This window comes from Haemorhous mexicanus, chromosome 4, assembly GCF_027477595.1.
Source record: "Haemorhous mexicanus isolate bHaeMex1 chromosome 4, bHaeMex1.pri, whole genome shotgun sequence".
NCBI lineage: Eukaryota > Metazoa > Chordata > Aves > Passeriformes > Fringillidae > Haemorhous > Haemorhous mexicanus.
Window position 1 is genome coordinate 18,990,083 of NC_082344.1, and position 12,398 is coordinate 19,002,480.

Below are 12,398 nucleotides of genomic sequence, written 5' to 3' on the forward strand. Positions count from 1 at the left end.
GAAGCAGAAATGCCTTTTTTTTGGTGACCAAGAAACTTTTAGGTTCTTCAAAGCTTTATCTCCAAAAAAGCCTGAAAACCTTATGGGAACAATAATGTAAAACTGTAAACCCATAATCAGAAAGTGAAGTCACTGATGGAAACTGAGGTCACTGATTTTGATTGACTAGTCAATTGACTGTTGTTTTGGCAGTTTTTGACTGATACTATCTGCTGGAAAAGTTACCTTTTCACTCTACATAGTTACTTCATACTTGAAAAAAACAAGTTTTTATCATAAGCAAACAAAATTTTCTACCTTAATATACATAAATGCTTTTAATACTAAAGTAAAAAATTACAGAATCACAGAACAGAGGTAAGAAGAGAAACCTCTGGAAATCATATGGTTGTCCTAAGTGGTCTGCTCAGGGCTACACCCAGCCTGGTTTTAGTATTTCCACAAGTAGAACCTCCATAACCACTCTGGAAAGATTTACCACTGTTCAAACACCCTCACAATGAAGAAGGTTTTTGTTTAAATACATATTAATTCAATATGTATCAGCAGATCCATTAGGTTTTTTTAATTTAATAATGTATGCCAAATATTTAATCTGTAGCCCAGTCTTTGACTAGTAGTTGTAATAGATAAACTGTCAAAAATGGCAAAAAATTAAAATACTTTCCAAATCTAAAAATAAGTTCTGCAACAAATAACATTGTGACTGTACAGGTCATAATACAAGCTTGTAGTGTTTTCTACAGCTATTGTCTATAATATATGCTTAAATTACAACTACAGTTATACTCTTCTTAATATTAGGTATAGTAACTACAAGGACTGCTGTGAAATTACATATGAATGTCTTCTTAATGCTAGTGAAAACTGATGGATATTAAGTGATTGTCAAAATAGATCTTATGTCTTTCCAAAATTTATTTTGACCAGGCAGGTGTTCTGGTTCCTTTTTTTCAAATTTCAAATCAATCACCTTCACAGCTTCCTGAGGCATGTAGCACTATGCACAATATATTTAAGTTTAAATATTTTGTGCATAGTGCTAGTACTCTTTAAATTACTAGTGCATAGTACTCTTTGCATTTAAGTTTTAAGAACTTCTTTCTGAGAAGTTCTCCAGTCCTCATTCCAGAGCCATACTGGCTACTGGATATTGTCTGTAATCCACTCTGTCCTTCTGGACCATCATCTGTGTTTATGCACTTTAGGAATGAGGACTAGATATTACCTGCTTCGGGCTGGCAAATCCTCTTAAGCAAGGAAGAAAGTTCTTTATGTCCCTAGCAACTTTTAACTTACTATTCTCTGTGAAACTTTATTTCTGTATACTTTGTCTTATTATGCCTTTTAAAGGATATTGAATTTTGGAAAAGACCATCAAGTTTTTGAGTTACCGGCTTTTAATAATTGTAAGTAACATATTAAGTGCTATAGATAGAGCACTACTATGGCTCAGCAATTATTATCATTCAGAGAGTTTCAGAACTAGATGTAGGCTTCTGTGTGTTTGGACAGAAAAAATCTACAACTGTAAGCAGACAATCTCCCTTTTCATTGTAACTGTATTTATTTATGCATTTTACAAAGTACCTTGATATGCACTTATTCTTCAGGTTGATTTTTCACTATTTATTGTGTTGGAGCAGATGGATATTGAGCAACAGAAAAATTGGATTTTTGGCTATTTTTTAATATAATTTCATCTACAAGGGTTTTTTTATGACTATTCATGTTCTGGAGTTAAGAACTACATAGTTAGTTTCTATTTATTTTGGTATCAAATAGATGATTTTCTCTTGAAGGAACCATGCAAAAGAACCAGCAAGCAGTGTTTGTTAGACTGGTATCAGTGAAATAAAACCTGGCATGGAAAGGTGGCATGCACCTTAGCAATAGCCTCTCCAGAACTTTCTATAAGTACTGCTTGCAAGTATAAGTTATCCTTTTTTTTTTTTTTAGCTATTTTACCCTACAGTAGCTAGTAAAACAGACAGGAAAATAAGAAAGATGAAAATGATCAACCGGTGGTTCTCTCTTGGTGTTTCACCAAGATTCACATTAACAAAATGCATGGATTAAAAGGCATGGATTGAGATACATTTTGTGTTTATATATATGAAGTCTTATTACCTATTTGTACCCACTTCTATTTTATATTGAGTATATATAGAGAGACTAGTATAATTTTCCAATGTGAAGACACTAGGACCATGATTAAGCAATTAATGAGAGAGAACTTACACATGTTAATTTGATTGTACTTTATTACTGGAAGATATTTTCTCTGACTTTGCTAAACTTCCTTGGTGAACTCCGTAGCCTTTATTTTTAATTACTACTGTATGTTTTCAGAAAAAGATACGTGGTGAGGGTAAGGAAATGGAAAAATTTACTACAGTATTTTAACATCTGTATCTTGTTTAAGAACCTGCAAGAGCTGCCTGTACCAATGTCATTTTGTTCAGATCATGCTGGTAACTCTACCTTCTACCCTTCCTTTAGGAGGTGATATAAAGATGCACGGAGAAGCAGCCTATTGCTTAAGTCTAGCATATCATTTTTCTGGAGAACATGAGACAGCATTAGCAGTAAGTTTATTCTTTGCTTTAGCTTTTTCAATATCTTCCTCTGCCTCCTCAGTTTGTTTGGCATTTGCAGAGTGGAAAAAAACTTGGAGAGACTTGGCTCATCCACTTTTCATAACTTTATCTAGTTCTGTAGGGAGGGATCCATGTAGCTCAAGCATTTGTGGTTCCAGTAAATTCCAGAACTGATTGAGTCCAGGTTTTCATGCTTGGATCTGTAGAAATAATATAAATTGACAGTTCAGGTTATATGTGACTGGCCTTCCTTTTATTGGATATATGTGAATATCAAACAGTCTCTATTTGGTTAGGTTTTTAAAACACCAGTTTTGAAAATTAGTTTGGTACAGTGTATTTGTGAGAAACAATGAAAAATATATCAGTTCACTCACTTACATTGCTAGAACATCAGTAATTTAGAAGAAATATGAATTGCTTTTGAAAAGCTGCAATGCTGATGCAATTCCTGCTGTGGATACTGGAGTTCAAACTCCTCTTCTGATGTTTCCCTTGAGCGTTAATAATTCTAACACAGTGAGAGCTCTGCATGTGGAGTTCTAGTCTAGAAGGAGAGTTTCTGTGCTTCCTCATAGGTCAGTGTGAGAGGAAAGATAAGCAGCAACTTGATTCTTTTGTGCCAGTCATCAGTCACAGTCCTCCATGATCCTCTTAGAAATGTTCTGTGGAAAATAAATTTGAATATTTTGTTCATGATTATTGCAATTAATCAGGTGGATAATTTCTCTTTCTGTTTGTTCTTGTAACTGCAGAATGACTCAGTATTCTATTAATGAACTTGTTTTAAGAGGTCCTTCATTGTGGGTATTTGTTGAGATGGTTTTTGTTTTGTTTTTCTCAGAAGCAGACCAATAGAAGTCCCAGAATGAATTCAGCATGTGTATCAATATTACTTGCTTGGCTCTTGCAGTATAGGACATGTTCTAGATTTCTGTCTGATTTCATTTTTGTTACGATTTTTGAGAAGTTATTGACCACCTTTATACATTATTCTTCAATGCTGAAAGTCCTATCTTCTGCATAAATCAATTGAATGCTGGAAAGGGGGAGCCTGTTCTCAGTGAATTGCTGAATGTAAAAATATTTCAAAACTAAAAATCTCCAAATAATTTTATAAAATTGTATCTACTAGTTGCAACAGCAACAAGAATATGATATTTGATCTTTTACAAGAAGGCAGTGGGATAGATTAGACAAGAATTTTTTTTACTTCAGTTTAATTCCAGTTGTTCTTTGCCTGACAAGTATGCTGGCATTCTTACCTGAGCAACTTTTCTCAGACCCTCAGAAACTTAATTTAACTTTTCACATAATATACTATGTGAATTCTGAAGAGCAGCAAGATAAACAAATGTGCTAAATAAAGAAGCCTGCATCTTAATCTCTCCAGAATATACAAAGGATCAAACTACCCTTGAAAATGTCAAAAATGTTTCTGAGGAAACAATGTCCTGGCATTGTTTCCTCAGAATCAATTTTGACTACATTTTGTAGCTATTCCCTTCCCTTCATTGCTCCCCCATGTCTCTTGTCAAAAAGTTACAGCAATCATTTGGAAGTTTCATTTCTTTTTGTTGCATGGAGATTTTATTTTTATGGAAGTTTCTGAAACCCTGAGTTTTTTTAATGTACTCATTTTAACCATGTAACCAATAGGTAGTACCTAATGTTTCCAGTCCTACAAAAACACCTGACAGTTAAGGAAAGCAATGTGCAAGGGCAAGAAGGTCTCTGTAGTACAAAAACAAGTTATACATTATGTTAAAAGTATAAAATGTTATTTTAACAGTAATGGAAATACCAATACTTTTCAGTGGTAATAATACAGTGGCATTTTCTAATATAATGGCATTGTCAATAATATTACATGAAAAACTTTTAAAGTACTTTTGTTCAAAAAAATACACTGTGTTCTCTGGGATGAAGAAAAAGGGGTACAGTTTTAGCTCCTTTTGTCCTTTGTAGTGATCAATATAGACAGCAGTAAAATATCTGTGGTTGATAGTACTGTGGAGCAGAAGTTGTCTTCACTCTCCAGTTGGAAATCATTGCCTAAAATTTCCCCTTCTGTTCTCAGTTTAATGGTCTCTGTATCCAAAGGGAGCTCAGATGCTTACAGAGATGAAATCATTGCCTCCTGTTCCCTGGGGCCCACTGGTTATCATTACACATAACATGCAGACAATACTGCTAGGAGCTAGTTTGCCTCATGGTAATATGTAGTTCATCACCAGCTTCTGTAGCATGCTAAAGAGGTCTTGCCACACAGCTTGGGACTATTCGGATGTAGACTCAAGGGTCTCAGCAGTTATTTCCCTGCTTTGCATCAGTTTTCATCTTCTTTATCCCTTTGTGCCGTGGTCCACCTCAGGCAGTCTCCTTCTAGGGGAATCTGAAAGGAGCAGCTGTTACAGGCACCATTTCCTCCAATTGTTGCCACTTGGTTCCTTTTGCTCTTTAGCCTCCCTCCCCCAACATGCACACACAGGATCATGCATATGAACTTGTTTCTCTCTCATTCATGTCTTCTAGCAGGGCAGAGAAGCATATGTTCAAAATGGTCATTATCTGATGCAGTAATTAAAGACTGAAATGATTAAGCTGCAGCCTATTCTATAAAAAAATGCAGTCACTTTGTATCAAATGGGCTGGTTTTGTTAGAGAAGGCTTTTTATTTGCTAGGGACTTGGTGTTTAACATAATTTGATTTGGTGTATAATTTTTCTAAATAAGTTTAATTTTATTTGATATATATGATTGATTTCAGTGGAGCTACTCATATGTAAAAATATAAGTGTGTGCACATTTAAAAGCCTGAGAACTAATTACATTCAATAACAGTGGGGTATGTTCATATTTTTCATATCATCTGTTTTCTGATTTTATAATCAAGCCTAATGATTTTATAACAAAATATTAATAGTTCACATTATATAGATTTCATTTTAAACATTATAGATTTTGTCATGGAGAGTTCTCCATCTGGACTAATTTTAAAGTAAAAGTTACTGTTTATTTGTTTTTTCCTCAGACTCATTATACAGGCAGAATATTAAGTGAAATATTTCTGTGTCATTAGAAATCTTGCAAGTATTAAAATCTAAAGCTTGATGTGAGGATTTTTTTTTCCTTAGACTGGGCTTTCAAGAATTGTTCAAAGTGTAGGGTATTATGGATTTTTTCTCTTTTAATTAGAGTTGCATCCCAAATCATTAGGAAAAATCCAGTCCTTGCTCCTCATCTAAGTGTTAGGGTTTTTTCTAAGTGTTCCTTTATTTTGGAAATTGAATCCTGTGCCTCAAATATGTTACACATTTAAATAATAGAGGCAGTGTTCATGAGTACTGAGACTCGTGCCAAGCTAAATGTGGTAATTTATGACATAATGCTGTCTGCATGAATTGTCAGAATTACGATACACAAGCTACAGGCATAAAATTATCAAGAAAATTTATGAACTTGCAAAGACATCTTCACATTCAAAATGACCCTGTTACAAGAATCAGAGGTGATTAATGGCCATAAACTTAATTTTTGAAAAAGTCTGTGTCAAAACAACTGGGAATTTTGTCTCCTCTCATGCAGCTGGGGAGAATATGAGTGGGTGCAGATATTCTGAATTTGGTGTGTACCAAATTCTGTCTTATCTGATTATATCTCATTATATGGATTTTATCTGTCTGTTTTATCTGATTATATCTCATTATATGGATTATGCCCATATGGATGGATAGATGGATAGATTTGATAAATCAAGGAGGATCTTAGCAAGTAAAAGAACTCCAAAAGTTGGAGTGAATGTTATTCTCTTTTCTCTCAAATATTGAGTAAGGTTGTTAAAAAGAATGAGCATGTAAAGTTAGAGGGCTGAACTTCAAGCCAGTGGTGTCTAATTAGACCACAGAGGTTGGGTTTAAGCTTTCATTATTGTTACCCCCCAAAAAAAACCCCTCTCAAATGGGGACTCACAATACACATCCAAAGATACTCTTCAATAGAAATTATTTCAAAGTTCCTTCTTTTAACTCAGACATACTGTCCTTAATTCATGCCTAAGTGATCTTTAGCCGTTAGTAAAGAAGTGTAACAGTTTCAGCTTAGCAAATGGCATCACATGCTTGGAAAAACATATTAGCATACCAGTTTAAGAAGTCGCATCATTCCTAAAGGCTCCACTTTAATTGAGGTGACTTTTAAACTGTTTTAAAAACTCTATTAATATAGGAATTTTGTGGTTTTCATATCTGAGGAATAAAACCCCAAAACTTTGAGCCTTAGAAGGAAGACACTTCTGATTGATCTTGACACTGGCAATAGATTATATACAGAGAAATGAGTGGCCCAGTTTTGAAACTGGTTAAATTTCATGTTCCTGAAGGGTCCCACTGCTGCTAGACACTGGTGAAGATAATACAAACAAAATGATGTAAGAGGATTAATATCGGGAGTGAACTTTGTCCTGACATAATATACTGACTCTAATGCTGAGGGAATTAAGAAATTAAAAACTATTTGTGTTGACAATACTAAAGAAGACCTAGAACTTCAGGAAAGAGATGAATGTCTGATCATTCAGCTAATTTTTGTTGTTAATTTAGCACTTAATTCTTAAAGTGAAGGAGAGTTCTAAAATTTTATTTGGACATGAAAGTTAACAGTCTCTTAGTGAAGGAAGGAGTTCTTTTGTGCGTTTAAGGTAAACAAGATTTTTCCTCTTTTTACCAGTTTCTTGAAAACCTTCGGGGAAAAGGTTTCTGATAATGATAAGCAGCAATGCTTCTTTCCTTCAGTACTTTTCCGTACACCACACAGTTTTGCACCTTGGTGTTAGGGTGTCCACTGTGCTTGCCTTGAAACGTGGTGTCATTCTCTTTTTCAGTCTGTGATTCAGATTGAATTCTCTTTGGTTAATGGCAGCATAAGAACTCCCTTCAGTTATGTGGATTTTTGTCAAGATAAATTTGTCACAAGTACATCCTCTGTAAGAAAACACTCTTAAATGCAGTCCTGCTGCAGAATTACAGTAGTCTAGTTATACAAAAATTTTAGAGCAGAAGAAACAAAATATATTAAATACATAAAAAATCTATTACCTGATGATAAGAAAAATCACAATTCCATGTTTTCCCACAGCAACAATGAATGCTTTAGCAGCTTGTTGATATTGACTCTACTCTTCAGGAGTCTCATGTTCCATAAGAACAGCTACCAAAACACCATGAATGGCTGGATTTCCATCTCATCCATTACAGTTTTCAATTTATTCATTCATACACCCCAAAAGAGTAGGACTACTGCAGCGAGTTGAAAGTTTGAGTGCTCAATCCGTTAGATAAATCTATAGCACCTTTTCAGAATGTTGGAATTATCTGACCACTGGTGTTCTCAAGAATCTGAATACAAGTTGGTAACAAGAAGTTTAAAACCTCAATTTTAAATAGGGCTATGCCTGGATGACATTGTTTTGTATGTTTCTACTTCTGAAATGTATGAAAGTTTCTTCATATATATATATATATATATATATATATATATATATATATATATATATATATGTATATGTATGTATGTATATATATATACTTATAATATTATGTAGCCTTACTTAAAATATATATATTAAACATCCTGCATTTAGAAGTTCTGCTATTTAACATATCAAATGTGGTTTCCCAAACTTCAAAATCTATTTTTGGCAATATTTTGACTCTACTTAAAAATGGTAAATTATACTATTTTATCATTATTTATTATTTTATTATTGCCTTACACACACATGCGGCACTTAGGCACAATTTCTGTATGAGTATGGAAAAGAACCGGAGGGGAGTGCAGTGCAGCACTAGTTAAAGTATATTTACATCATAATAGAGATTCTAAGATCAAGAGAATTATTTGCATAACTCTGAATTATTTCTGAGAAATTGTTCCTAACTGGTATGTTTGAACTCACAAGAAGCAAACTGCCCTTACTGGAAGTTTGCTCAACTCTAATATCTTGAAAAATTGAGGACAAAGCCATAAAAATTCCTTGAGCTGCTCTGCTAGGGAATGAGAATATCTTTACATCTGGTTTTCACAAGGCGTGGTGGGCAGGGCACTTGTCAGTCATGGAGACTCAGCGCAGGTCTCACCTTTTTGGTGTTGCTGCTGGGATAGAGCAGCCTCTGCATGCTCTCCACTGGTGTGCCCAGTGCAGGGGGCTCTTCCTTGTGCTTTCCCAGGCAGGTTGGCATCCAGACTGGGGACACTGCTAGACAGGGTCTGCTTCTGGGAAAGAAGGTTACAGTTAGCTTGTCCTGACTGAGATTTCTGAAACTCCAATAACTGTCTTCTGTCAGTTACAGAGTGTGATTTAGGCATTTGCTCTGGAACCTATTTAAACGTTTTTTAGAGTAACTAATAAAATATGCTTCTTTTTTTCTTGTTACCCTATTTTTCCTTTTTTTTTTTTAGGCACCTGCCAATGTCAAGTTTCCCCTAATTTCATTCCCGCACTGGATTTCTAGCTTAGGTGTGCTATACCTCAGAACCTAAATTCTGTACATAATTGAGGGAAAGGTGTAGCTACAGCATGTCTAAGTCCACAGTTTGTTATCTGATAACAATAACATACAAGATCTTAGGAACTGCCAGCCCATTAGTGCACTTCCATTAGTGAAACTGCACATTCTACACTCAAGGCTGAAGCAAATGGCTGAGGAACTGCAAGAGAAATTTTCTAATTTTGCTAGATAATTTACTTACAGAAGTCAGACTCTTAATGTGTTGTGAAAAGGGAAACATTTGTACCCACACTGTAGAAATTCAGGAATTTCAGTACTTTAATGTAAATGTGTTCATAATCTGGGAGGTTTTGTTTTCCATTGTATCATTAATTCTAATGAACAGATTATTAAAAAAATCTGTAAAGTAAGACTTTTAAAATTAGATTGGTTACTCAAATTGGTACAGTTCAAGCTACAGCAATTCACTTATTAAATATGTGTTTAAATTTCAGTTCAGTTATTCTCAATGACTTTGGGGGGACAAGTCATTTGTTCAGGTAGTAACAAATGCTGAACAACTTTGCTTGAGCAGAACCATTGATGGCTAAATTGGAGAGTAGGTCTTGATTCAGGCATTAGATCTTGAGGAATTTAAAATTTATCATTTGATAGATAACCTGAGAAGTTAAAACACTGAGCCGTGTCTGTGTGAAACTGAGAGCTTGGTGCCTCCTTGCTAGAAGCAATTTGTTTTGCTGTTTTGCTTTCAGCTTATGTATTATTTCAGAGCTGATCAAAAGAATTGGTAGCAAAGTGTGAAATAAATTGTACTTCGAAAGAAATCAATTTCACATTCCTTGGTGCTTTAAATGATTTTAGTAATATTAATATTTAAAATATTTCTGTCTGAAATCTTTTTATGACTGCATATACCAGTAAAGGTCCCCATTTCATTCAGCTGTTTTTCATACTAGTATATTACACAGTAAACATTGTAGAAATACTATATTTTAGCACTGAAATGGATGCAAAAGATCTCAAGTGTCTATTTGCATCTAAAAGACTCAAGTTTTATTTAGTCAGTAAGAACAGTCTGTTAATCCTTTTAGGGCATTACATGGGTTTAAAGTTGAAGAATATAAGGTTTTCAGCTGAATCAGATCCCTTCTTGAACTTCTATATTGGTTTGCAGAAAAGTACCCACTACATTATCTAATTTAAATTTACTAGTTTATCTCTATTACTTTACTAGTTAATCTCTGCAGTTTTTACAATTATTATACAAATTTAACTGTTTGCTTGCTTGCTTGCTTGCTTGCTTTTAGTTAGGAAATCTTTGTACTAATGTCTGTTTAAGATATTAGTAAGCATGAAGCACAATATTTGTAGGTGCTTTGTCTAAGAAGTAATGGGCATTTAAGCATGCAGGTATATATAGTATGATGCTATTAGCTTAGCAGGCTGCAGTGATCTGACAGCCAGGTACATTCATGTAGACACAACAATCTGATAAAAGCAGTCCAGACATCTGGATCACAGTCCTGCTCTACAAAAACATTTCTTAACAATTCACATTATTGCACTTACCCCAATTTCCAGTCCTGTCCACCCTTTTCTCCTTGTTTCTTCCCCCGGCTCTGCCTTTGTCTTTTATGTGCTTGCAGAATCTCACTTTTCCTTTACAAGTCGCCTCCATCTGCTTATGTGTCAGAGTGGCCCTGGTGCCACACATCACATAGAGGAGTTCTCAAGATGAAGGGCTGTATTCACATCACTACTTCTGTCTCAGCACTGTTTTATGCTTGTCACTGCTCAGCACTCAGCGCCACACTGCCTTGTTTTGTCAATAACCATTTATTTGTTGCTGGAATAGTAGCAACCATTACATCTGACCTCCCTGTTTCATCAATTATGAATAGATTATTGGATGTGAACATCTGCAAAAGCTTGCTGTTGAACTTACCTCCTGGCTGGGATTAGATAAAGTATTAAACTGTTGTTTATTGTCAGGCCAAAACTCTACTGGGAAGCCAGGGAATTCCAGGACTAGCAGACTCCCATCAGCAAGCACCAAAAATTGTTTAGTATTGCCACCGTTTCCCATAAGATCGTAGCCATTTATTATTTACACTTATTACTAGTTGTTATAACATACTTGATAAAAGCTCTTGGCAGACACAGTGTTTCCAGCTATTGTCACATCTGTCAGGATGGAAAAGATACATAAACTGTTTTTTTCCTCTTATATTGCTGTTAAAGGGTAACAGATGAAGCTTCTTCACTCCAGACTGTTAAGCCATGCTTTATTTTGAAGAAATATGTCAACAATGGCTGGCTTGGAAAACATTACATTCCTGTCCTAAATATAGATTGCAGTAACCTTCGCTAGGGCAATGTCTTTTTGCAGTGGAAATTTCAAATCGTACAATAATAATAAATGAAAATACTTGGATTTGATGTTTGCCTAGTTTTTTGCTCTGAAGGACCTGGATGACATTTTGAAAATTTTTCAAATATTAATTAATTATAAAACCTTTATTAGGTATAGGAAATAAGAAAATTATTATTTCATTCCTGCAAAGTTGTTGTTCAAAGAATTAGAATTAATATAGTTATTGGTGGCACAAAAGCCCAGAATTAAGGACAGTAAGGCAGAAACAACAATTAACCTTTATTCAATCATCTGTACATTTCATCTCTTTAAGCTTTCTGTGCAGCAAAATGAAGCATACAGGGTGAACTCCTGACCTTGTGGAAGCCAATAGAAGTTTGAAATTACTCTAGGGAAAAGAACCTTTTCAATTAGTTACTTGTATTTACATATCATCCATTCAGAATCAAAGCAAAATGTACATGCCTTGAGTATTATATGAAGCAGACAAGACTTGATACAGGCAAAGAGCCTTAGGTCTGATCTTGATAGACTGTTAAGGAATGAGTGAAATGTTTATCTTCCTCCCTTAATCCTTCAAGCAGATGCACACACAGTAACCTGAAGCATGTATTGCTGAGTGTTTGTAGAGCGTGGGGGTAAACAGTGCACTTGATAGCCCAGTAGATCAGGGGAGGAGGAGTGTGGACTGGATTAGTTACCCACAGGGAGAGTGGAGCCAAGCAGGACCTCAATGATGGCCATGTCCTAGCTCTGGAAGGTCTTCAGCAAAGGTGTTCCCCTTTGACATTTGGCTTGGACAGACTTCTGGCTGGCTTCTTCTACTTCCCTCTCCTGTCCCTGACCCCTTGCTGCAAGATGTGTCCTTATGCATTATCCATATAAAGTCACTGGAATAGGAGTTCTGGAATAGAC

The 12,398-nt window shown here is 35.1% G+C and overlaps 1 protein-coding gene across 1 annotated transcript in view; it reads left to right on the top strand.

The window, feature by feature from the left end:
- The window catches only part of TTC29 (tetratricopeptide repeat domain 29), a 114,075-nt gene that overhangs the window by 44,355 nt on the left and 57,322 nt on the right, over positions 1–12,398 (top strand). The window contains exon 7 of the mRNA XM_059843967.1: positions 2,503–2,588. Within this exon, the coding sequence (XP_059699950.1) occupies positions 2,503–2,588 (86 nt within the window). The remainder of the gene's footprint in view (positions 1–2,502; positions 2,589–12,398) is intronic.